Source organism: Seriola dumerili, unplaced genomic scaffold (assembly GCF_002260705.1).
Source record: "Seriola dumerili isolate Sdu_G_001 unplaced genomic scaffold, Sdu_1.0 BDQW01000432.1, whole genome shotgun sequence".
Taxonomy (NCBI): Eukaryota; Metazoa; Chordata; class Actinopteri; order Carangiformes; family Carangidae; genus Seriola; species Seriola dumerili.
The window spans coordinates 3,413,147-3,439,851 of record NW_019174687.1 but is presented as its reverse complement, the minus strand read 5'-3'; the positions used below and the strand labels follow the sequence as shown (position 1 = coordinate 3,439,851).

General features: G+C 39.8%; 1 protein-coding gene across 1 annotated transcript in view; it reads right to left on the bottom strand.

Moving 5' to 3' along the window:
* Nucleotides 1-229: 229 nt before the first annotated feature.
* adcy8 (adenylate cyclase 8) overlaps nucleotides 230-26,705 on the bottom strand; it is an 88,196-nt gene continuing 61,720 nt past the window's right edge. The window contains exons 8-17 of the mRNA XM_022761823.1: nucleotides 22,545-22,645; nucleotides 21,287-21,488; nucleotides 19,674-19,763; nucleotides 17,784-17,956; nucleotides 16,823-16,901; nucleotides 10,937-11,095; nucleotides 5,704-5,850; nucleotides 3,009-3,101; nucleotides 2,367-2,481; nucleotides 230-729 (exon numbers count right to left, since the gene is read on the bottom strand). Of these exons, the coding sequence (XP_022617544.1) occupies nucleotides 230-729; nucleotides 2,367-2,481; nucleotides 3,009-3,101; nucleotides 5,704-5,850; nucleotides 10,937-11,095; nucleotides 16,823-16,901; nucleotides 17,784-17,956; nucleotides 19,674-19,763; nucleotides 21,287-21,488; nucleotides 22,545-22,645 (1,659 nt within the window). The remainder of the gene's footprint in view (nucleotides 730-2,366; nucleotides 2,482-3,008; nucleotides 3,102-5,703; nucleotides 5,851-10,936; nucleotides 11,096-16,822; nucleotides 16,902-17,783; nucleotides 17,957-19,673; nucleotides 19,764-21,286; nucleotides 21,489-22,544; nucleotides 22,646-26,705) is intronic.

Below are 26,705 nucleotides of genomic sequence, written 5' to 3'. Positions count from 1 at the left end.
ATACAGCACAACAGTTGGTGAATCTGCAGCGAGTCAGAGATCTGGAACCAGGTTACATTTTGGGTTGTTATGACTCCTGAAGAACTTTCTACTGTTACTGTATCCTCACATGACCACTGTTCTTTAGCTGCACCCTCTGAGGTCTAACTCAACCACTGGGATTATTTTTGCCTGAAGAGTGTCTCTGCCTCTGACAAATCTGCGTGGAACTTAAACTCCAGTCTGCTCTTCAGGACAGCTCAGTCTTATCAGCGGCTTCGACGTGATGCCCCCCTCCCACCTCGGAGCCACCGGGCGCTAACAACGTCCTCCGGTTGTAGTGGTGGTGGCCCTTCATGATGCCCGAGTTGTTGTTCTCGTTGAGGATCTGCTTTTGCTTCTGCCGGTTGAGAGACTGCACCAGGCCGAGCACCACGGCCGCCAGCGAGTACTGGCCGGTGATTTTGCGCGGCTGCAGGATGAGCGGGTTGGGCTGCACCCGGTCGAGCAAGAAGTGCGTTCGGATCTTGCCCTCCTGCTCGCTGATGCCCTTCACGTAGATCTCGCCGCGATACTCGAAGGCAAAGCCGCGCTCCTTCAGGATCAGGTAGGTGTCCTCGGGCACCTGGATCTTGCCGCTCACGCCCGTGCTGTCCATCCGGCTCGCCAGGTTCACCGTCTTCCCCCATATGTCGTACTGCGGCTTCTTGGCACCGATCACACCCGCCACCACCGAGCCGTGAGCCATACCTTCCAAAGGCAAACAAGTGACTCGTTGTTACACAATGCCAACCTATTGCATTAAAGAAGATACTTTTCTGGTTATAACATGAGGAACTGGTCTTTTGTTATAACCAGAAACTCATTAAAAAAAAAAAAAAACCAATCTGGTCCCGCAATACATTTCCATTTCAACAGATTTCTTTGATTGACCTTTTTCACTGCAGATATTCTGACATGTCAAAGTCAAGAAGAAACAGGTGTAAAGAATAAAAACGGATGAAGGCTGAATTCCATTTCGTTGCTGTAGGTTCAGGTTCAGGGCCCTGTGATTTTCCTGCTGTGAAAAGGCCTGTCGACTGTCAGACCCTGAAGGTGACAGAGTCACTTTGATCACACCGTCCTTTTTATTTCTTATTTCTTGCAACTGAATTCATCACTTGTTCCTGAAGATAAACTTGTTCTTCATGTTTAGATGAGGAAAATCATTGGCACTGGTTGCCATAGTGACACAGGCTGGTACCTTTTGACTTGGGTACAGCAGAAAAAAACGGTGGGATGCTTTTATGTACTCTGAAGGACTGAATGCATCTTTAGCTACAGTGCAGAAACTATCTGACATCAACACTGTGCCTGCATCTTCCATGTGACTGGGGAAACATGAAAACATGCTGCAAATCAATGTGTATGGTTAAGTAGGGGTTAAATAGTTTGAACCACTACTTAACCATCAATAATTTTATAGAAATTTTTAAAGAACAATGCAAAACATTCTGTTTCTCAAACGTGAGGATATGCTGATTTTCTCTGTTGTATCTAACTCAATGGTTCCCAACCTTTTCCAACTCATGGCCAACTTGAAAATCTCAAAACTGTTGGCGTTCCACATTCAACCCCGCAACAATAACGATAAAGACGACCGTTCAGGATTGAACTTGAAGCAGGTGAAACTCGGTTTTTGTTTTTTGTTTGACGAAGAGATCACTTGATCTCTTGACTCTTTCCTTTGTATTCTTCCTGTTTCTAACCAGGTGTCTATGTTGCCAGGGATGTGATCTTTCAGTGTGCTAAGTGTACCATGTGGTCCGGCTGCAGCAACATAAGAGGTCCTATTCTTGGCTTTTCACAGTGATGGGCTTTAATAAGAGAAAAACATCAGTCATAGTTTTTTTTAATATATAATTACATCTTTTCACCAAAATTGTTCTGTTTTGCAAATGATTTGTCGGCCCACTTGCAATACCTTTGCGGCCCACCAGTGGGCCCCTGGCCATAGGTTGGGAACCAGTGATCTAAAGTGAAAATCTTTGGCTTAAGACGAAACAATAAATCTCAAGACGTCACTTTGAGCTTTGCTTACGTATTCATCCTTAAGTCTTTCTAAGGTCAAAAAAGTTCCCAAAGAAAACTATGGATTGATCAGTAATGACAATAATCATTAGTTCCGGCCTTTAGAGAAACATCTGGCGCCCTTCATCATAGGATTAAGAAAAGATTAAAGAATAAGATGGGGATAAAAATGAAGGAAAGGAGATGAGGAGGAGGTGGAAGAAGACAAAAGAGTAGGACAAAAAGGAAAAAAAAGGAGGAATAAAACATGTACATGATTAAAAGAAAACGGATTAAAGAAGAACGAATCTCTTCTCTGAAAGACAAAGAGCTCTTACCGATCCTCAGCTCAAAGTTGTTGAAGGAGTGCTTGTTGATCTCCTGGATGCTCTCGTTGAGGGCGATGGCGAAGTCGGCCAGCGCGCACAGGTGACCCCATTTATCTTCACATTGCTGTGGACGGCAGAGGAGAGAGTCTGAGTCAGCTGAATGTCAGGACCGGCCAGACATCAGCATGTGATTGAAGTAGAAAACTTAGAAAAAGGAACTGGTCAGTTTGAGCTGCTGGTGTTTCCTCCTACGTGTTTCCAATGCTGATTCCAATGACATCTGGTAAAGAAAGGTTTGTAATCTTCTGCTAACTCTTTCCTGTGCAAATCTTTCCCCGTTGTCTTATTTTGCAAAGTGAATGATAAACAAGATAACCTCTGGTATTTAATAAATATACTGTTAATGTGCAACACGTCTGCCTGGTGTTGGATGATAACCCATCAATCAATCAAATCCTTCACTGGCCATAACACCTTAATAGACAAGCATAAATTACACCATTGAGATATTTAAAGAACCAAGAACTCAGATCTATTGAAAACAATGCAAATATCCAGTTCTTGATGCTCCCACTCACCTGCTGCTGCATGCAGGTTAAAATCAATCAGCTGGACTGATACCAGTGTTAACGACACCAGAGAGGACCTCACCTGTTTCTCAGGCGACAGACCGGACACGGCCATGTAGGTGCTCCCGATCGTCTTGATCTTCTCGATGTCCTGAAACCGTTCCTCACCCAGCAACTGTGACAATTGTTACACAGAGAGAGATTTTTAACATTGGTGACACTTTATTTACTAAGAGTTTATTTTTCTAATCTCAAAAAAAACTTTTCCTAAACATCATCAGTTGCCCACACGGATCAAGCTCAGTGATTCTGAAGACATCCAAAATGAAATGAGTCCAACTCTCAGTTACATGCATCTGCTGCTCTGCTGCTCTGCTGAATCATCTTATACACTTAAAAAAAGAAAATACGAATACAAATACATGGCATTTTGCAATTTCTTACTACTGACCAATATGACAGCAATAACTGAACCCATATTTAGTCTAAGAAAGCTCATACTGTAATGTTATTACAGTACAAAAACATTGCTTTGGCAAAGTACAGTCCAGTTTGGAAGCAGTTTACATTTGAATAAAAACACAACTACAGCATTTCCAACCAAAGAAACTACAATAAAAACCTTTAATCTCATTTCCCAAAAACGAACATGACTGCCCAACGTTATTTTACTTTTTAAGCAATTTCTTTCAAACCAATCAAAGCTCCACATAGTATAAAGGCAGATGTCCATGTGCTGTTTGATTATAGATCAGGTCTAGGTTCTATATTAATACTGTGAAAGTATCAAAGCCTCAGTCCACAGAGAAATGCACACAGCCTGTATTCAGAAACTGAGCCTTAAAACCAGCTGTCAGGACTTCTGGAACTTTGTGATGTCACAACAAAGCAGTCACTGCTCTCAACCACGTCCCGAGCCCCACCCACCTGGACCCACCATCCTGTCTTGCAGGATTTGGTGTAAAACACTGGAAAAGTGTAAAATATGGAACCTTTAACATATTGATTCATAAGCATCCGAACACTTTTATTTCCACCTTCTTAACTCGAAAGCACAAATGTCAGTTGATGATACTTTCTTCCTTCAACTGCCTGCCTCCAACCACCAGTGCAACATAAATAGAAAACTAATTGTATAGCAGCACTTAACATGAGCGCCGACGTAGCTGTAAGAAATGTCGTCTACTGAAACGGCATCTAGAGAAAAGAGACGTGACTGAAACAATAAGAACCTTGTTCCAACGCCTCCACTATTCTGAGCTGCAGCAGCCGACTGTAAAACAAACCAGACCTTCCAAAACACAACTCTCTCTTCTGCTTCATGTGCTTACATGCAATTAACTGCTCGACTAATTGTCTCCTAAAAGGTGTGATTCTGATCTCATTGTGTGCTGCTGATATGATGAGCCACTCTGCCGTCGAGCTCCCAGAGAAAAGAGGAGTGTTGGTGTTTGAGGGTGAGTGAGGAGTGTGGCCTGAGGCTGCACAGAGCTCAGCTGGTGTCTGTCTGTCTGTCTCGGCCCTTATATTTAGAGACTGACATTTTCTGTCAGAGACTCGGCTCAGTTTGGAGCCTCGATCAGGAACCACAAGTTCCTCTAGACTTCAGTCTGTTCCCAGGGAACCGAGATGTGCCAGAGTTTCTCAAAAACTTCAGCTGGATTGCTAACTTACACTGAGCCTGAGGCAGGGAGAATTTCTCACACTGTTTTTCATCTTTATTTTCTACATTGTAAGTTTCTGTATTCAGTTTCGGTTGAATAAATCTGATAAATACAGGGCGGGATGTTTTCCAGAAAAGTGAATCCTGAATTTAAAGATATCCTGACTTTACACTTCAAGCCTGACTTAAATTAGTCAGAAGTGTCTAATCTAGATTTCTCAGATAAATTGGAGATAAATCTTAACTCGGCGCAGAGCGCAACATGAGTGTCTTCGCTAGTTTCAGACTGAGCAGCGCTCGCTTTGTTTAAATATTATAATGTTGTGCTCTCTGAGCGCCAATGGGCGTGTTGGTCTTAACATGAGGTGTGGTCAGGAGCGTTGTTGGCACATTGATATCTTGAGACAGAGGAAAATGATTGACCAACAAGAAACTGGTCTTAAGTCAGTGGCGAGATAAAGAGAGTAAAAAAGCATAAAAAGCTGCAGTTTTTTCTCCTATTACAATGGCAAAAGTTACATGGACGTGATGAACAAAAATGTACTTGTGCGTCGCGCTTTACTCCGTGCGCTTTAGAGCCCAAAGTGTGTGTGGTTCATTGTTTTTGTAGATGCTAGGAAAGTGAGTTCTCCACAGCAGAATGGCATTTCCTAAACCTCCTTTAAACCTCAGTCATGAGGATTTTCTGTTTCAGTTTGCTTTGAGCTCCTTTTCTGGCACTAGAAAATCTCTGAGAAATATTTCTCATACAGAAAGAAAGACATTCAAACTGTGGCAAAGCTTAAAAATAATCCAGTAAGTCGTAAGGGAAATCAATACTGGAGGAAAGCTCAAGTCTGGATTTATCGCTGTCGTCTACTTTATAAAGAAAATGTCCAAAACATTTAGTATCTGTGATGTTTATTCCCTGTGGTGGTTCTTCTCCATCTGACATAAACACCTTGTGACAACCTGCAGACGTGAGCTCTTCTCTGCCTTTGTATTAATCAGCTCTGAAGTGTTCTGGGGAATGAGGTGGATCTTTTAATCAAAAATGGAGGATGTTGACGTCCCCTGCATGTTTAAAAGTTGGCCTGAAGTAGAAGTGGGTGGACTTCAAAGTCCGCAGTCTCACCTCGTCAAAGTCGGCAATAATTTCGTTGAGGAGCCTCAGGCACTCGACTCCCTGGTTGTTCATCTCGGTCTGGGAGTAGAAGTCGGCGAAGCCCGGGATGGAGGCGAACATCACGCCCACAGCGTCGTAGGACTGTGAGTACAGCTCCTGTGGGGACGGACATCAGACAACCAAAACTTAGTGTCATGTTTTGCTTGATGAAAATGAAAAATATGTTCAAGCATCACTTCTATTTTGTTCCTGTACAATTTATATGACGTTAAAGTCGTCGAGTTCTTTAGTCTTTGTAGTGTTAATGTTTAGATGAGGAAGTCATCTGTGAAATATGATTTAAAGCTCCCATATTGTATAAAGGTAGACGTCCATGTCCATGTCCCTTTTTACAAAATGGGACCTTCAAATGGTCTCTCTGCACATCACTTTGTATTGTTCATTAATTCATTTGATTTCAACTTGGATAAATAAATAAGACTCAAACTTAAAGGCTTTAGAATAAATGATTGCCTCCCCACCACAAACTGCGGTGGTTGGTACTGAATGTTGCACCTGCACTACACTGTCTCCTCCACTGGGGGGCACTGTTGACCCGTGGCCAAGCAGCGCAGCGGGTCTGCTGACATGAAACAGCATGTCCCCACATACTAATGCCACATGCAGTACTTAATCATGTCGTTATGGAAATATTTTAATAATAGGCTGGTAAACATCACGTCCAGTCAGAGTTCAACGTTTCCACTTAATAATTCAGGGAACGTCAGACCTCTCTGCCTCTCTCTGCATTCTGCTCAGCGTTTTACTGTAATTACACACTTATGGAAAAAAAAAGCCTCTGACTTTATTGTGACATCCTCGCTGACATTATACACACTCTAAATGAGCTCAGTCAAATGTCAAAGCTTCAAAGTGAAAGTTGGTCAAAGTCAAACTAATTTAATTTCCCGGCTCCTCTGTGCATCTGTTCAGGAGCACGTCAGTCAGTGTTGTGGGGTTTCATCCTGCAGGTTAAGTCTCTTAAACTCACCTCAGGAACATTACTGTACACTAGATAGACAGGTGGATACAGGTGGGTGCGAAATGAGAGTAAAACCCAACATTAAGTGTGTTAGAGCCACCACGAGCCCACGGAACAGCTTCAACGCTCCTTATCATGGATTCTCCGAGTCTAAATGTCAGGTTGAGATGTGGTGACGGTGAAGGCCACAGCTTATGATTCACATCGTTTCTAAACTCAATGGACCCTTGTGACCTTATTGGAAAATATGATTTAGAGTTCACATGGTTCTATTCAAGCTTCTCTGGGCTGAACATGGGCACAGAGGTTGTTCACGTTGCTGTTTTTACTTGTATGTACAACGTGTAACTTTTACATATTTATTGACTGTTGATGGTTTTCTGAGTGATCCGATACAAATATAACAGATTTCAGGTAAACACTAAAAACACCTGCTAAATTGGATGGTGGGTCCAGGTGGGCGGGGCTTGGGGCATGGCTGAAATCGGTGACTGCTTTGTTGTGACATCACAAAGTTCCAGAAGTCCTGACGGCTGGTTTTAAGGCTCAGGTTCTGAATACAGGCTGTGTGCATTTCTCTGTGGACTGAGGCTTTGATACTTTCACAGTATTAATATAGAACCTAGAGCTGCTTTATAATGAAACTACACACATCTGGACATCTACCTTTATACTAGATGGACCTTTAGATTTTAAATATTAAAGATCTGATCTGACTGATGCTCAGGATCAGAATGAGAATTGAGGAAGTTAAAGTCAGATTGCTGCATCTCTAAAATCGTACAGTGCAATTCTACAAGACTTGTTTAATGCCTGTGAAAACAAGTCAAGTATAACTCAGCATAAGCCTCATCTTAATCATTTAAATCTGAAACAATGACTTGTCACAAAACACGGGGGGAGCAGGAAACTGAAGCCGAGAACTCAGGATCTAAAACGCTTCTTGAGCAAAGCAATGAAACCTTTGCTGCAAACTGTCATACATAAAAAAAAATACCTGAAAATGAGGGTGTTGATATAAATGACACTCAGCTCTCTGTCACCTGATTAATTCCAAAGATCATCAACACCTCTTCAGGGGTGTAGGAGCCTATTAATATCCCAGTGCTCCAGTATCTAAATCACGGAACAATAAACAGCCTGATTAATAATGTAACAAGTGATTAGGACCCAACCTATCCTAATGGATGCATTTTTAATCATGTCCTTTTTAATTAGGAACAAGCATGGGAGCAGAAGGATATCAGTTCTCCTCTCCTGACATTCATAATTCATCGGCCCGCTTGCCTTTTGTTCAGGAAGCAATGGAAGATCGGAGGAGTCGATAACAAAGGAGCCCGGACAAACGAGGACAATATGGCGATTTGACTCCGTCTTGTGATAACTGTCCTCTCCGCTACAGTCAGTCATTATCCAGTTGGTAAATGAAGAACGCAGCAGAACGAACGGCTGAAGAAAGTTTTTCTGTCATGTTTGTTTTCCTTAAAGATAAAATATTTCACTTTTTCTTTGTACTTCACTGATATCAAACCCTGGTGATGGATATTTAAATAGATCCATCCCAAAGTCATCTCATCTTTTATCGTAATTGCTGGCAGCTCATTACTGAGTAACAGTGAAGTTATCAGACAGACTTTGATGAGGAAGTTTTCCCACTTTTAAGGTTTATCAATCTTCTAAATCTCATTAAAAGCTATGATCTTTTATTGTTAGTCGATCTGCTACTTTGGTCCAAACTCAAGAATCTCAACATCTACCACATGGACTGACGCAGCCGTCAGTACAGACATTCATGCTTCACAGAGGATGAAGCCTGATGAGTTTGGGAACTTCACTGTCTTTTGTGAGGTCAATTTTATTTTGTCTGTACTGTACTTTGTTTTGTACTAATTAGCAAATGTTACACTGAGATATAGTGAACATGGTAAACACACCTGTTAAACATCAACATGTTAACATTGAGCCTGAGTACAGCTTTACAGAGCTGCTTTGGCTCTAAACTCATTTACCAAATCCAAAAGTATGTGGACACCTCTTTATTGGTGGATTCAGCTGTCTCAGCTACACTACCAGCTATATCAAATCAAGTAAACAGCCATGCAGACCCAATTAAAGGAGCTATTTGTAAGTTTTTGCTATTGCTACATAGCCAATGTTAGCATTAACGGCTGTTTACTTACCGGTCTATAACTAAATGTTGTGAGTTCAGCAACAAACTTAATTCCTTTACTCACCAAGAGCTGACTCCAGAGAGTTAAGTGGAAATGTTTAGGAGCAACAACAGCTCAGCTGCAAAGCGATAATCCAAAAATCAATTGTCCTCAGCTGCAATGTTCAGAAGCACCGGACTACTGCAGGAAGCAACTTCAGCACAAGACCATGGGTTTCCATGGCAGAGATCCACTGGACCATCAAAACAATGCATTCGAGGAGTTAGCAGCGATGTAAAGGTAATTTAATGTACAGTGAACCGGGTTGAAACATGCACAAACCTGCACCAGCCCTACAGAAGGCCCATTAGTTTTGTGCGTTAATGTATGAGTTCCCATTTTAGTCTTTTAATGAGTGCAGAGCAGCTCTATTCACTGGAAATTAAAAGCACAAAAGGAAAAAGGGCAGAAGAGATAAGGTGAACAAAAAGAGAAACTCTGTAAAGTTTGACTCTCTGGAGAGTCGAGGCAGCTGAGTCACTGCTGCACCGACGGGGAGACAAATCAATGTGTTCTCTGCCTCTGACTGACAACATGTTATTAAAATCAAATCAAATGCATGCAACCAAAAAAAAAAAGCTCTACAAAGGTTTCTGGCTGAATGAACCGCCCCACCAGTTCTCTCTCTCTTTATGCAATTGTTTGAAAAGCAGTTACACAGTCTTTTCTTTCCTTCGCCGACTGGAACACAAGCTCAGGGAGCACACTGTGACGATCACAGGGGACAGGAACAGGTTCTTCAGCGCAGAATGAGGTGGAGCACTGACAGACTGAGAGTCAAAGGAGGCCTGAACCCGGCTCTTACTTTCATATATTTTATCCAAACAGTTGTTGTTGAACATCCATCATAGTTTACAGACCAGCTTCAACTTTGACCAGCTGACTTACTGTAGTTGTGCTAACACGGCTCTCCCCTGTGCAGTTAGGTGTTATTATCAGTTTACTTCAGGTCCATTCACTTTCAGTTTGACCTCTAATTACAGTGGTTTAGATTTTCATGACTTTTTTCAGCGACATCACAAAGCTACAAAAAATAAGACCGAACTTGTAATCAACTGGAATAGATTCACTTCCTGCCTTAAAGACCCATCTAAGTGGATTTATGTGGGTTTGAAAATGAACTTCGACACTCAAATTAGTCTGAGATGGATCATCCATCACTTTTTCTTTTTTCTTTTTCTTTTCTTTTTCTTTCTCAAAGTAAAGTTATCGTCACATTAAAGTTCTAATCTGTAACTTTTCCACATTAAATGTCTAAAACCATCTAGACCTGTGTTCTACATGTTGCTGAGTTGTGTTCTTACACTATCCCAAATGTTTCCATCAATTCTCAAACCAGAGGAATCTGTGATTTTACTCATGGTAACAGTACGTTTCATTGGTCGCCTTTCAATGACATCATATCCTCTATGATCATGTGTCAGTGTGTTTGTCTGACAGAAGCGCAACATTGACTTCTATCTAGTTTTAAGCCAGATACACTTTTTCCACCTTGGTGGTTTTCAGCTCTATATTTGAACCAGATGAAGGATTTTAGTCGTCGGACGTCTGGATCTGAAGTGACGTCCTGTCCTGTGTCACTGAAGAGCGTCAGTGAATCTCAGATTTTTAATGTAATTTGTTATGGAGAGGAGGACACCACTGTGGATAATTCAGCTGCTGGTAAAAACCTCCTGATCCCACGCTATTTCACGACGTCACCCAACGCCGTCTTTTGTTATTGTTTTGATTGAGAGACCCCTAGAGACAGAAGTTACTAACTGTGTGTTTAATGCTGATGGAGACACATTAAACAACACCCCCCTTCTGATGTGTTCACATGTTTGTTGGAGGTTCTGACATTTCAGATTTTGAGAATGAGCTCCTGAAAGCCGAAAATCAAACAGTGTAACCTATGAAAAGATGATGGTGAGTTTGATTGTTTTTTTGGATTTCAAGTGGCTCATCAACCGACTATCGAGTTTTGGATTAGTTCCACAAACATACCAACAAAAATCAAGTTTGCACATACCTCGTTGTCCCGGTCCTTCTCCAGGAAGTGGCGGGCCACATGGCTGGGCAGGATGTTCCTCAGCATGTTCTCGTTGTGTTCTCTCAGCTCCTTCATCTCGTTGATCTCCTCTTTGGCCTGTACGCGCCACAGGAAGTCCAGTCGGGCTGTGTACTCCAGCTGAGGACAAAGGAAACGCACAAGAAAAGACACGATGCATTTATTTGCATGTTAATTTTGAATATTTTGAATGTGTTTATTTTAATTGAATGTTGTCCAGTTGACAATTCAGAATTATTTTCCATTTTTTCCAAACATTTCGTTCAACTTCTCAAAAATTCAGACTAACCCTTCTTCAGATTTTCCAGACAGGTCCAAGACTTTGTTAATTGCTTAATTGCTTTAGAAAAATGAGGAGAAAGTTTGTTGTTTTTATCATTTAAATGATGGAAAGGCCAAGCCAGGGCTCAAGAATGAACGGCTAAATTAAAAAAATGTGTTAAAGGTTGGATCAATTATGAAACACAAGAGAGTGTGATCAATCTGAAGTGCAGCAAAAAGGATTCTAATAGGCAACACAAATTGCTTTTCTTGATGCACAATTAACACAAAGTCATTTGAGCACATCAGAGCCAAACAAAAGCAGCAGCATTTAGTTTGTGCTTTTTGAAGGGAGGAGGGGATGAAAAGTCAAGCGTCTCTCTCTGTCAATCGACGGAAACAGTTTTGTGATTAATTGTGGTATCAATTAGTCCCTTAATCACACGAGTGAGTAATATAACTTCAATCTCATTTTCTGTTTTCTCTAATTAAGAATGCACTGCCTGCAGCGCCGATTTGGCGGTGGGATAATGAGACGCCGGCCGATGAAATAACGGAGGTCGCTCAGTCGTTAACTAACCTGACCTCCGCTGTGCAGAGCTGGGTGACATGTTCGTTCAAAATGGCTTCTATTAACCCGCAGAGAAGCAGAGGGAAAAAAAAAGCTCCGGTCCTCAGTGTTAATAAACACTTTACTCAGCTGCTGCCAGCTCGCACAGTGTTATTAGGTTTGCTGCAGAATAATGTCCAACTGCACAGTCATATGTTGTGATCTGACAGGCTGTTACCCAGCCAGCATTCAAACACATGAGGATATCACACACACACACACAGAGTTTAGCAAAAACTAAAGTCTGAAACTGTTTATACTCGTACAAAGACTTTCTGCTTTTCCTTCACCACATTTAAGAGGGAAACTACACCAATGTACAAATACTCCATTACAAAATAAAAGCCCTGCATTCAAAATCTTACCTAAGGATGGAAGTTCAACCTTAAGCCTTTTATGAAAGAGACATCCAGAGGAGTCAGAAACCAAAGTGGTTTATGGATTTTGTAAGATAGGTACAAAGTCTTAATATGAAAAGTAACTAGTTACTATATCTGCCATATAAATGTATGTGTATGCTGTAAAGTACACAAGTACCTTGAAATTGTGTAAATATACTTCATCACTGACTACATTTAGCGGACAGCTGAAGTCAGGCCATTGGACATTTACAGTTTACATTTGAAATGTATTTTAGAGACAAAGATACTTAGAGACTGTTTATGAGATCAGCTGTAACCTGTCAACTTACCTGTGAAGATCCACAACACTTTGTGACTTAATTAGTAAGAAAAGTGCTTAAATAATATTAAGATCATTATTTGAGACTGTGTACCGGTCAGTCATAGTAAATGCGTTTGAACACAATTCTATTTTCAGTTTTTATCATTAAAGACCTTTCAAATTAAAGTAAGTAAATTAAAGACCAAAACAAAGCTAGAAAGGTCTAACATCAATTATCACTGTCATTTTTCAGAAGTAAAGGGGGAAGTGGAGTGAAGTTATTTGTTGTTTTATCAGCACAAAACAGCTGTGTCCCAATTCAGGGGCCGCATCCTTCAGACGACGCGGTTTATGAAGGCGTGGCCCTTCGTAGCCGTCGTAGACCACGAAGGCTGAACTGAAATGAGACGGTCTGGTCTACGGAGAACGTTAGCCGTTCAACACTTACATTTCAAAATGTAATCCTCAGGCTCTCTGTCGGTGTTGTTTGCTTTCAGTACTGGAAATTAATCTTGGGATACGTTGGGCCATGAGGGATCCAGCGGGTGCCCAGGAAAAGAAGGCCGCATTTCTCGGCTCTATTTGAAGGAGCCTTTGAATTGGGGCAGCCTGGTCACGCCACTGTAACGCAATTGGTCTGCAAATGCAGCCCCATGCGGCCCCTGAATTGGGACACTAACCTCTTGGCAAGGATGCTAGAAGTTTCTGACTCTGACATCACAGACTGTTGTCAAACCAACTGTCAAAAACTAGTTTTAGCTGCATAAACACAAACCACAACAAACCTCTGGGTTCTTACGGACCACACATAATTACCTATTTTGTTGTTTAGGTATATGACGACCTTAATTTCCTTAATTAAAGTATTTGATTTCTTGGTATACGACTGGTGCCATTAACATCTCTGATTAACCTGCTGGTCTTAAAATGATTTCAGAGAAAAGAAAGTCATTTGAAAATAAGAGCCTTGTCAGCAGCCCCTGTAATGAAACGCTTCATGCTGGCTGTGCTTTATAATGTAATTACTGCTCTGACAGGAAGCAGCGCTAGTGAAGAACAACCTCAACTGGCTTGTGGCCTCTGTTGCCATTAGTTTATTATGTAAACGGTCTCTGGCATAGTTTCAGCTGCTGCTTCTGGAGACGCAAAAATCAGCCTCACGCAGCAGAAAACACATGAAACCTGCTTAATTCAATACATTAATTTGTATCGTTTATACTTAAATGCACGAGAACACAATTCTGTAATCATCAGTCATCTGCTCACACAATAAGTGATGTGTGCTTGTGCTTGCTTTGGCATAATGTCAATGGAAAATGTGTGTTATTGTGAACACATCATACATAACACATTGTGGAGACATCATACAAAACACTCACATTTAACGAGCGCTGAATGAGAGTGAGGTTCTTATAATGAAAGAGGCTGTGAAGAAGAATAAAGCAGCGAGAGAGTGTCCTCCATCTTTCTGCTCTAATAGGCTCTTCTGCACAACATGACAAAAAAAATCACCTAAACGTCTCCACTGAAAGAAGCTCTAACTAATGTTTTTACACCCGCTGTGTTTTCTCAACAACGGCTGACAGCGCTGTGAGTTTTCAGCCACAAAGGACTGAAAAGGCCTGATCATTCGGTGCAGAGAGTGAAATGATGAAGCTGCTTTATTATCTCAGTGTTTAGCTTGGTGATGTATTACCTGTTTTCCTTCATCTCTACGTGTTTCTGTTGGATCTCTGCTGTCCTCTGTGAAAATGTGAGGTGTTATTACCGTGTGAGTCAATATATTATATGGCAATTAGCAATGAGACTGCTGAACCCACCATTAAAAAGATGTCCACATACTTTTGGCCAGAGATTTGGTAAATGTTTCTCAAGAGTTTGGAGCTGTAGCAGCTCCATGAGGTTCAGAGTTCAGCAACAAACTTCAGTCCTTTACTCCAGCGGTGGAAAGCAACACCAATGAAGTTAGCATGCTAAGCATGTAAGTTTTACAAACAGCCCTTTCAAGAAAACACTAGTTCAGCACTCAGAAGCTGTGTCACATTTAGCAAAGCACAATATAAAGAAAACACATAAGAAATAAAGGGAATGATTGAAATCGATGTAACTCCAGCAGCAGCATAAAAACTCTCACTACACTCACCTAAAAACTGTGAAAGAATTAAGATTCAACATGAAAAAACTCAATGTGGGTGGAAAAGAATTTTCCTCAAAAACATTGTAGATAAGCTGAATATAATTTACAGGAGACAGAGCTGGAAGATAACACCTGCTGTGAGTCTGACCACTAAGAGAGTCAAGAGTACTTTTTCTCACACAGAACCAATTTTACCCAAAATTCATTTAGGTTATTTTGCAGAAAGGACAGAGCCAATTACAGAGCTCACAATGTGTTTGAACCTGGCACATCGAACAATTAACGCTCCACTAAAGAGAAAGCTGGATTGCATTTGGCACCGCGGACGTCCCTGTTAAGAGGAAACAGTCTCTTTCATATGCGCTCTTTTCTCTCAGCCTGATGCAGCTCTCACAAACAGCCTCTCAGAGCGGCAACACTTACACACCTCACGCTGCGAGCTGCCATTGTCTCTGCTTTTCCAAACAAGTGGCAGAATTGACCCGGGGAAAATCAATATGCCACTGGGTGACTTCAAATGCGGCTGCTCTATACTTTCATGGGGGCTACAAAGGACCCTCAATTACGACCTTCTCTCCTCCATCTCTGGCCGTCGCCAAGCCGCCGAACAGCACGATCAAAGGTTGCCATAGAGAAAAGTATGAAAGCGACATGGTGATACCAGCTCCCTCCAGGCTGCCGACTCTGACTGCATGTTTATTAAAACGGCTTGTATTTTGTATCAGATGTGTGAAGGGAGACACGTTTGTTTATATGAGTACCATTTAGGTTAGATGTTATACAGCAATGAAACATATTAATGTGATGCTGCCGATGGGTATCAAAGTGTTGCTTCTCAATATTTTCGGTCTGTGACCCTGTCTACTTGTACTGCTTTGTCACAGTTTACATATGTTAAGCATCATGTTTCTGAGAGTTTCACCTCCAGCTCCAGTAAAATTGAGGTGGCTGGGATTTAATTTGAGGTAGTCAATGATATTAAGAAACATTTCCATGATTTCTCTGTTTAATAAGCGGGACAATTTCTTCAGTCGAAAGTAGTTCAGATGCATTGACTGTAAATAAAGATGGATGTAGCCTCCGTGACGTCACCCACAGGTTTCTGAAGAGCAGTTTTGAAGCTCCGAGTGAGCTGCTCCACTGACGCCATCTTGGCAGTGCCTGACTACACCCCTAACTCCTAGATAATCAAAAAAAAAAAACAGGCAAAGAGGAGGGGCGGGTGTGGAGCTGAGACTTCAGTGCATGATGCCAGTTTGTAGCAAGCATACGCTCACCCACCTGTCACTCAAAGAGGCCACGCCCTCAATTATACACAACTGTAAGCGAATTAACGAAGGAAGGAAATTAGCTCTAGAGACCAAAACTGTTTTTGTACCAGGCTGTAAACATGTTTATTTCTGCCACTGTTGGAGCCAGACTCTAGTGGCCATTAGAGGAACTGCAGGTTTTGGCACATTTTTTGCTGCTTGGTATCAACACATTTACTCTCAAGATTTGACTGTCACTGCAGACGAGTCTCAAGTCTCAAGTCTAAAGTCTACATCTCTGATTTCTACATGTGAATTAAAAACAGGGGCAGGAGGAGTCATGGCAGCTTATTGGTTCCATCTCAGTCATTTCATTGCAATGTTGCCACTGGCTCCACTGGGTTACTCGACTGTTTAGGCGATGACTTTTGTTTATATCGTTATTATTTATGACTATATTTATGTATGATAGAGAAAGACAAAAAGAAATGTAGTTATCATGTTTTGGGGTGAAATGTGTCAACAACACACTGATGATGCATATTTTCCAGTGAGTGATATAATCTTTTAAAACTCCTCATCATCTTGTTTGAACACTATTATGACTACAGCTGTCTGTCTCTTTTCTGTTTTTCTTCTTCTCTTGTTATTATTACTTCAGGTTTGCTGCTAACACTAATTAGACGGCTGCATAGCAACAAGAATGATGCAACGTTCTTCAGGCCCACTACATTCTGGTCCTCTCTGTTACTACCATGTAATGGAAAGGTTCACCATTTTTCATCCCACGTATTCATGTTATCTATAATCTATAATTTTTTGGACTATTTATAAAAGTCTTTCTTTCTGGAGGAGAATATGATGGGGAGAGCTTTATGTTAATCTCTTCTTCAGTCTTCTTCCACTGATTATGAGACTGGTCTCACCTGCTGGCCGTGGTAAAACACTGCGAGGAGGAACATGGCCATCAGGAGCAACGACGTCTCTTTAGTTCCCAGGAAGTTTCTGTTGGAACAAGAAGACGGGTGCATCACAATCTGAAGTTAAACTTATTACTTTGTTTCCATGCTTTTAATTTTCCTTAGAGTTTAACAAACAAGGACGCATGATCTAATACATGTTGACCTGTCTGAATTTGTAAGTCCCCTAAAGCACCAACATTTGTCATGAAGACAATGATGTTTGAAGTTTTGAAAACAAGGTCCTCCTGCAATATTTATAGTACAGCTCATAAAAAGCCTCTGGAGATGGAAAATGAAGAAGGAAATGGGGCAAAAAAACAAAAAGAGCTGCTGATTCGCTGATATATATAGAGTATTTGTGTTGCAAAGTGTTTCCATTATAGATTTGTTTTTTCCATTTTAAAAGGTATGTCAGCCATGTCAGTTTTCACCTGAGGTCCTTTACTGTCATTTCCCATAAGGCTTTAAAGAAACGTTCCCTATGAAGCTCATACTGTATGGAAACCTCTGCTTGAAAGCTTTATAGTGCTTTTTTTTCCTAAACCAGTGTATAATTGGTAGACCCTCAGGATGCCTTCGTACATTGTCACTGTAAAGGTCATTGTATGATGACCGCCAACGCCTGTGAGATGAGTTTTCTCACATTTGCAACATTTAGAGAAAAAAAAGGTCAATGTGGCTCCCTGGTGTGTTTTAAGGAGGAAAGGGTGAGGAAACAGACAGAGACATGAAGATACATTAAAGCACCTATCTTTACTTCAACGCATGTGCTTAATTAAGAATTAGGCAGTAAATGCTCTAAAATCTAAGCGAATCATTTCCTGTACAAGGAGAAACTGTGTGGTACATATCAAGTTTCAGTCATGTTTTATTCTTGAGACACTGAACATCACACTGGCTGAACACGTCATTCAAAAACACTCACTCTGTGTTGTGGTGGACGGTGTCGTAACGGACAAACAGCGAAGTATAGAAAGCCTCGGTCAGCAGCGAGTAGATGGCGATCATCACCAGCAGCACCGCCAACTTCAACACCGAGTTCAGCCGCAGGAAAACCGCGCACGTCACCATCGCCAGGACCCCCGTAAACACAAAATACTGCAGGAACAGAAAGAAAGATGTGGCTTTCTTAGGTCATCAGGTCCATGCTTTACTTCCACCCTTTTATACACAACTTTTATATTATATAAATTATATTGTATCCAGGTCACTTTGTCTAATAATTTACTTTATGACTAAATACCTGCAAAACTAATGACACTGCCATCAGTCTCAGCTGTACCTTCTCTTTAGTGTCAGTTAGCAAATGATAGCATGCAAACATGCTAAACTAAGATAGCTGTTAGCGTGCTATTAGTATTTAGAGTGTGTAGCCTTCCTATGTACAATTCTGAAAGCAATACTCCATTCAGGATTACATTCCAATAATGATAGAGCAGTGGTTCTCAAAATGGTCCTTGAGGGGGTTCCTGGGGGTCCCCAGCAAAAAGGGGGATTATTTATTTTCACTAAAATCCCATCCATAACTAACACAACGACAGCATGTGTGACTTTTTGGTCAAGAGGTTCTGCAATAAAACATCTAAGAGCAGAACTTTTATCACATGGGGGTCTGAGGTCTAATCTGTGTCAGTTTAGCTGACCTCGATCTGAAAAAGTTTGAGAAGCACTGCCTTAGAGAACCAGAAAATAGGTATATTTAAAGGTCCCATATTGTATAAAGGTAGATGTCCATGTGTTGTTTGATTATAGATCAGGTCTAGGTTCTATATTAATACTGTGAAAGTATCAAAGCCTCAGTCCACAGAGAAATGCACACAGCCTGTATTCAGAAACTGAGCCTTAAAACCAGCCGTCAGGACTTCTGGAACTTTGTGATGTCACAACAAAGCAGTCACCGATCTCAGCCATGTGCCTCAGCCAGAGGCAGAGCCAGAGGCTCACTGACCTGTTGTTACTAGAGCTCCAGAGAGAAGCCTGAGAGAGGAGATGTAAAACTACATTGAGATGGTTTTTGGTTCTTAAAACCAATACATCTTCTTAGGGATCAACACTTCAAATAAAACTCAGGAGAAGAGGAAGATATGGAGCTTCAAGAACAGAGTGGTAAAAATTGAAGCAGCTAGATCTTGAATTTATGAGTATGAGTCGAAAACACTTCATTTCCCATAATGCAACTCAATGTCATATTGTCTCCTTGCCTGGCAGCTTTAAAACTCTAGACCCCCAGTTTGTGACAGAGGCTTTCTGTTATTAATTTGTCTCCAACCCAAAACTGAGATAAATGTGATGACATCACTATGACATCATCAGCTCCTTCCATCCATCAGCTGGTTTCACAGGCTGATTTGGCAGCAACATTTTTGAACTTGTGTCTGATCTAATATCCCACTATGGCTAAAAATAAAAAAAAAAAAAGTCAATAACTCTTCTTCATGTATCTAAAACCATCTGACTTGCACAGGCAAGCTTTCTTGATGCTGGGGACTGAATAAGTTAGTGATATATATATATATGCAGCGATATGTGACTCGACCCCGGCTTGGAGCGATAAAAAATGTCGCCCCCTTATCAGCTCCATCAATTGCTGCATATTGTGTGAGCAAAATAACATAACAGATATTTTCTCTGTGACATTCAGACAGCTCCATCAGTCGCCGCTGTCAGGTGAGAGCTCCCTCTGGGTGCAAGCAGATGTTGGAGATGTTTAATTCATCATCTCGCCGCCGTCGCAGAAGTAAAAAAGAAAAAAAAAAAAAAAAAACACAACAGATGGAAGTGACTGCAAGATTCAGACACCTCATTTAGTGGGTACCTCTGGGTAGAAGCAGATGTCTGGGATGGAGGCTGACTCGTTGTACGTCTGGTTCCTGAAGGTGCTGGACTTGTCAAAGTCGCACCACAGCTGTGAGAGGAGACCAACAGCGGAGGGATTATTGTTATTGTACAGTATTAAACCGATGCAGGATTAGTATAAAAAATACCCCGAATCCCTTCTCATACATTTTTTCATCAAGCCTTTAATCTTTCAAGATGCTCGTGTCAGAAACTAACATTTGATCTGTGAGTAAACAGGACGAGGTTCAGCTCTCTGCGAGAAGCTGCTAGTTTCTGACCTCTCCGAGAAATAAACCGCAACACGTTCATATCGATAAACAGCTCATCCTTTACAGGAGCTGGTGTCCAGTTTCTGAGAGAAGCTTCTTCCTGTCACACAGGACCTGATGCAAGGAAATTTGGGGTTTGTTTGATACAAACAAATGAAGGTGAGCAACAGAATCAACAGAGTTCAGCTTCATGCTTCAGCTGTTAGATTTAAAAAAATGCTGAAGAAAACAAAGAGTAAGGGAAAAGTGCGACATGAAGCTGAGCTGAAATGATACAAGAGCACATAAGTTACATAACATAATTTACATGAATAAGATATTTTGTTTCTTTGGTTTCACTAGTTTTCATCAGTTTCATTAAAAAAGAAATAAGATAAATGTCATATTCTATAAATCAATAAATGCTTAAGGATACAGAGGATAACTATCATTATCACTATCACTATTATTACTATACTATATGTAGGAGTTCATTAGTTTAATTTGAAAGGTTTAATTGACTGACATGAAGATCTTACATTAAATCCGATGTCTTATTGTGCATTCGATTTTTATACGATTTGAAGGCCTGTGTGTGTTGGTGAGATTTAAGGATTTAATTTGAATGTTTTGCATGAAATCGGTCACTGTTTCACCACTAGTCTTAAAGGATAAATCTGGTGATATTCAATGTTTTTCTTAATGTCAGTAAATCCCATGAAAAGACCAGGAACTGCAGTGTGTGTGTGTGTGTGTGTGTGTGTGTGTGTTTATCTACAGTCTGATATATCTTATTCCTCTGAGCCACAGAGCTCCATTGTTTCTGTTGCACTGGGTGGCATGTTCCTTCATTACCATGAACACACACACTCTAGTTTATTTTCACTCCGATTCACACACACACCGTCCTGCTGCTGCAAGTACTCTGTAGAGAAACAAACGTGGACTAATCCGCCACTGAAAATAGTCCCCAAGAAATCCACAATTTTCTTGTGTGTGTTTGATAAAAAAAAAAAACTGTTTGAATTACTGAGCCTTCTTTTAATCAAAGTTAACATTTGTGAGCTGTTTTTAAAGCTTCAGTAGGAACTGACTGACTTGGGTCTTTGTGTCACAGAAGTCAAAACGCATTGAGAGGTGGTCTAACTTCATCTTTTAATGATATTTGTTGAAAACAGTCAAGAAATCCTGTTGAAACTCTTACTACCCTTTTCTATCTCAATTAAAGTTTTATTTCCAAGATTAAGTTTAGACACCAAGATTAAGATAAGAATAGGACACACAGACTCCATAAATATTCATGAATAACAAATAATAATCTGACACTGGAAACTGAACTCACTATATTGATCATGGCCGCCAGAAAGTTGATGAGGATTGAGACGAAGATGATGACGTTCCGTGCAGCGTAGGTCTCGTTGATCCAGCAGCAGGCTTTTCGCAGGACCAGAGGCAGACACTTGTAGTCCTCCGCTGTAGTAACTAGGACCAGGCAGGAGTGGAGGACGATGAGGACGGAGAACTGGATCACCATGGTAACCATCCTTCAGAGACATGATAAATAGCAAAATAATAATAATACTAATAATGATAATAACAATAATATAACAGCTGTGGGTTGACATACAACATTTTAAGACTGGACTTTCACATTAAACACATTAAACCTTTGAATTCACTACAGAAAAAAAAACCTGCAGACTTTATCTCATAATTATGACTTCTGTCTCTGACTTGTGACAAATTTTGATCTGAAAATGATCAGATCTGTGTCTCAAAATGACAAGGAAAAGATGCCATCATCTCTTGATTGATATCCCATAATTGAGAGAATAGTGTTTCTTAACAAAATATCGATCCTGCAATTACATCTCACAGAGAGTTTCTTTCATCAGACTGAAACATGTTTTCTTCAGCAATACCATTCAAACATCTTGTCATTTAACAAAGAAATAAAATGGCTAATTTGTTAGCATTCAACACCAGACTCCTGGACATGCGGCAGAGAAATGCATGGTTCTTTTCCTGGGCAGTGAGGGCTCCGACAGGTGGATTCCTCATGACCCAACCCTATTCACTGCGCACCGGTAATGAAAGCAAACAAAGAGCCTGAGGATTACACTTTTAAACGTAAGTATCGTGTTTCAGCTCCTTGGAACAACCAAGCACCTTAAAACCTCAAGTTTTTGTTAAAAAAAATATATTTGTGGTCAAGGTTGCTAGGCGACAGAAGCCATGCTTTGCGACACAACAGTAAGGGTGGGTACAGCTGGTGACGCAAAGCGAAAATCCTCCGTAGGCACAGACTGTCTCATTTCAGCACGGCTACAAAGACACATCCTCCACAGTATGCAGCGCCTGAACTGGCACACAGCTCTGGACTACAAAACACTCCAGTGGTCAAACTTGAGCGAAGAACATGCAATATTCTTAGGAGCCTTAGCCAGCACTTCTGTAGCTAAGACAGAAAACACTCATACTGCTGTTGATTTGTTTTGGTATTTTAGAAAGACTTATGAAGGAAACTCCTTAGGTGTTGCTGAGCAGGACAGAAGTGAACCTCAGAACTCGCCACCATGTTGACAGACTGTTGTTTTTACCTGGCAGAGGGAAGCAGGCTTTGGATGGTCGTGATGAAGATGAGCACGATGAAGGCGCACACCAGGTTGGACTTGAACACCTCGTCCCTCATCTGGGAGTACTGCACCGTGAAAAGGAAGAAGAAGAAGAAGAAGACGAGAGGGAGAAAGAGGAGGTGAGAGGGGGAGGAAGATGGAGAAACAAGTTTTCAGACGAACAGAGAAACTGAAGACACTGAACCCTCCTCAAACACACCAGTGCACTGCCACAGATGCATGCGACGGGTCAGACACAAGCGTTAGAGAGAGACAGGAGCCGGTGGGTTAGCCGCGGGGTCCTGGGGAAGGTGCGAAGCTGACAAGCACAACGCTAGCTGTTAGCCGTTGGCTATTAGTGATTAGCCGAGTCAGAGACACAAACTGAGAGCGCTTCTCTCAAAATGAGCTGAACTGAGGGGCCAGACATTTGAACTGAATTGAAACTAGATTTGAAATCTGTTAATGAACTTTGTTTTTTATTTCAAAGGTTTTATTGACTCTGAATTATCAACGCTTACAACTCAAACACAAAAGTAAAACGCTTGCAAATCAATGGCGGTTAATAATTATTTACTGTTTAAATGTGGTTTTTAGATACTTTTAGAAGACTTCCCACTGTTCCCTCACTGTATTTCATAGCCTCACAAACATTTATCTGACGGCTGAGATTTTAACTTAAAAATGAGATAAACATGGGCATTGTTAGGTATCATGTATCATCTCCATAATGTAAACTTTAGAGAAAATGCTGTTATCCTTCATGAAATATACAAAGAGATGCAAAATGTTTTGTAATTGTTTTTTTTTAATACCAACTTATAAATCACTTTTACTTCAGGCTAATTGGATTGCAGGACTTGGTATTACTAATCTTACTTTTGTAGTATTGATTTATATTTTCATTCATTTTATTAAAATTTTATTTATCTAAAGCTCACTAATAACAGGTTATATCTAATTTGTTTACAACTACTCAAGCAGAAATGTAATTATTCTTTATTGTATTTACTTACTGATAAGATTACAAAATGACGAGCCTGGTTGACGTGTTACAGCGTATAAAAAGCAGTTTCCACATATTGATTTGAATTTAATTATGTATTTTTCAAAATATTGAACTATCCCTTTAAAAATGCACTCTAAAATAAAAATGAAATAGAATAACTTTTCATATAAAGTGAACATGTACGCATTGTAAGCTTTACTTAAATTTGAGTTAAAAAGCAGTTTTTTCTGAATTAAACTGAATATTTCCTTCACTTCTGCTGAAAAGTGATCAGTTTTTATTTTCATGATTTCACGGGGGTTTATCGACATAAGAGGAGGGAAGTGTCTGGTGCTTGACAACGTGAGCATAAGCATTTCCTGAAGGAAGCCCCGTGCTGATGTAAGACTCTAGACTAGATGATTCATCAGTCTGGACCGACAGCCAGACTCGTCTCAGTAGTAAACTCTCCAACCCCACCCCCGTGACCCCCGCTGCCCCAGTCCTCGCTCTGTCTCTTTCTCAAAGGGTGCTGGGAAATTAGCAAGAGGATGCTTCACGTTTCGTCACAACTTTGGCAGAAAAAAAATGAGGGAGGCCAACAGCAAATCACTGCACATTTACTGAAGAGGTTAAGAGGTCAACCAAAAAATTATAAAAAAAATGTTGGAAAAGTTTGGAAAATGGCAGTGGGATTCAAAGGGAAACACAAACGTGGAGGAGGAAACGGGCCAATATGGAGGTCAACTCAAAGGTCAAAGATGGGCTCACTCAAAGAACAAAAAACAAACAAACAAAAAAAAAAAAACATGGGGAAAAGTTGGACAAAAAGCTCCAGAAGTGCGTCACATTCACCAAAGTAAAAGAACATTTTCTTATAATAAAGATTTCCATATCTCATGATTATAACATCTCAAAATTATGAGAGAATTACATTAAGTACTCAGTCAAAACAGTGCTATCGGCTGTTTCATTGGAATGTGTTGCTATGGAAACAACTTGTCCAAGTTAACTTTCTGGCTGGCTGGTTAGACTGAACACTGCAACTGTAAATAAAATTATTTATAGTGTTTATGTACATGTATGTGTCAAAGCCTCAAACAAAACAGGACAGACAGCAAATCAACCCTTTTAATGATTATTATTATTAATAATTAATTGAATTATTTATAATAATATATATGTAATAACAATAATAATGAATTAAAAAAAACAACTTCCACCCTGCCTTGAAGCTCACTGAGTGAAATATTAAAATCCAAGACTCAAAGACTCCATGTTTTTTATTGTTCTTCCATTCAATTCAATGTAAATATTCTTGTAGTCTTGCATAAAATTTTAGACACATTTCCCCAAAATTCAGCCTGATATATTTGGTATAAAATGAATAAAATAAAGTTCTGTGGATTTTAACAATATTTGGCAACACAGGATGAGTTTGTATTGACTGACCCTACATCTGATTTTTGAGGGATTAATTCAGGAGGATGTCTTCATAAACCCGCCTTATCAAATAATAATAACGACTTTAATCATGTTGATCTTTTGTCGTAATTTTACAATAAATATCCAGTTCTCTAAAGAGCACATTTAGAGTTAGAAAATGAAGTCATAGTTTAGCTTCTAGACTCAGTTTCCTTTACTGTATTCTATGTCTTATACCTACAGCCTATAGCCTTGAATGTGCTTTTCTTGTTTTGTTTTCCGACTGTGGTAGTCTAGTCTGGACTCGTAGTAATCGAGTTAAAAATATGAAATGTAAAGTCATAATTATAGGATATGGAAGCTGCAATTCTGATAAAGCAACTGGATTTTTTTTTTTTTTTTTTGTAGAGTGAATGCAATGCGCTCCCGTAAAAAGAGGAAGAAAAAAAACAAGTTGAACAAGTCAACTTTTTCCATCAAAATGTAAAAGGGTAACCGGTCCATGGCACGGACCTTTGGTCATGAGTAAACTGAAGGGGGTTCTGCAAATCAGCATTGCCAAACATCAATGATTCACCCAGCTGGCCATTCTGTGCTCGATGAAGCAAAAATCAAAGCTCTTTTTTTTTTTATTATTTCAGAATCTCACATGAGTCATGGTGAAGTTGATTTATTGTGTGAGCATTGATATTACATGTGTTAATGTTGCAAAGAGTAAGATTTGGGTCACCATGTTTATTTATGAACATTAGTATGTTCATAAAGTCTGAAGTGTTCCACCTTTTTATTATCGCCAATTAATAAATGACTTTTAATTAAATTACACTTGATCTTAGGATTGGTAGTTTGACTTGATTCACTTGCAGAAATTTCAACTGCACCTCATAAAGTGGATAATGTCCTGCTGAAGAACACAAAATGCAGCTTTAAGCTCTGAAAAAGTGGATCCTGAAAAACCTGGATCTACTAAAACTGATTAAGATAATGCTGGTGTGAATGTTGCATTAATAAATAAATATAAACAAATAAAATACATTTGCAATATTAATGATTTCATTCATTTATTAGATGAGGAATTAATGATTTAATTTAAAACTGGAATCGCAAAATCAATTGTGACTTTAATTAAGACTTTGAATATTGCAAATTGCAAAATGTTATAAAATTGGAACTCTATTGTGAAAGCAAGAAAAATGAGCTGCAAGATGGAATATGAATGGCTGACACTACAGCAAAACAAGATGTCAAAGCCTTTAAAAATTTATTTTCAATTTACACTGTAAAATGTAATTATTTCAATCATTTAAAAAAGGAAGAGAAAACAGAATTATTCATTGGCAAATGTATTTATTTTTTAGTATTTGTGAATCATCTAAATGCAAATTCAATTTATAATACTTAATAATATGACTTTATTAATTGAAAATAATTTAAAATTGAAGTCCATAATTATTCTGGTGGCACACTTGCGACTCTGTACTCTGGAAGATAAAATAAAGAAAAGCACTGAGCAAAAAATAATAATAATTATGAAAATAACTTGGAACAGTTTATGTATATTTTATTTCATTATTTTCCGATAAATTTCACAGCATCCCTCACTGACTCATGTAAATACAGTAAAATAAAAAATAAATTTTTTTGTCTCTGTGATATCACAGAAGTATTTCATTTGCCTTTAGCTTACTCATGAAAGGAAAAAAAAATAATGTTGCTCATTGTTTTGCTTCTGA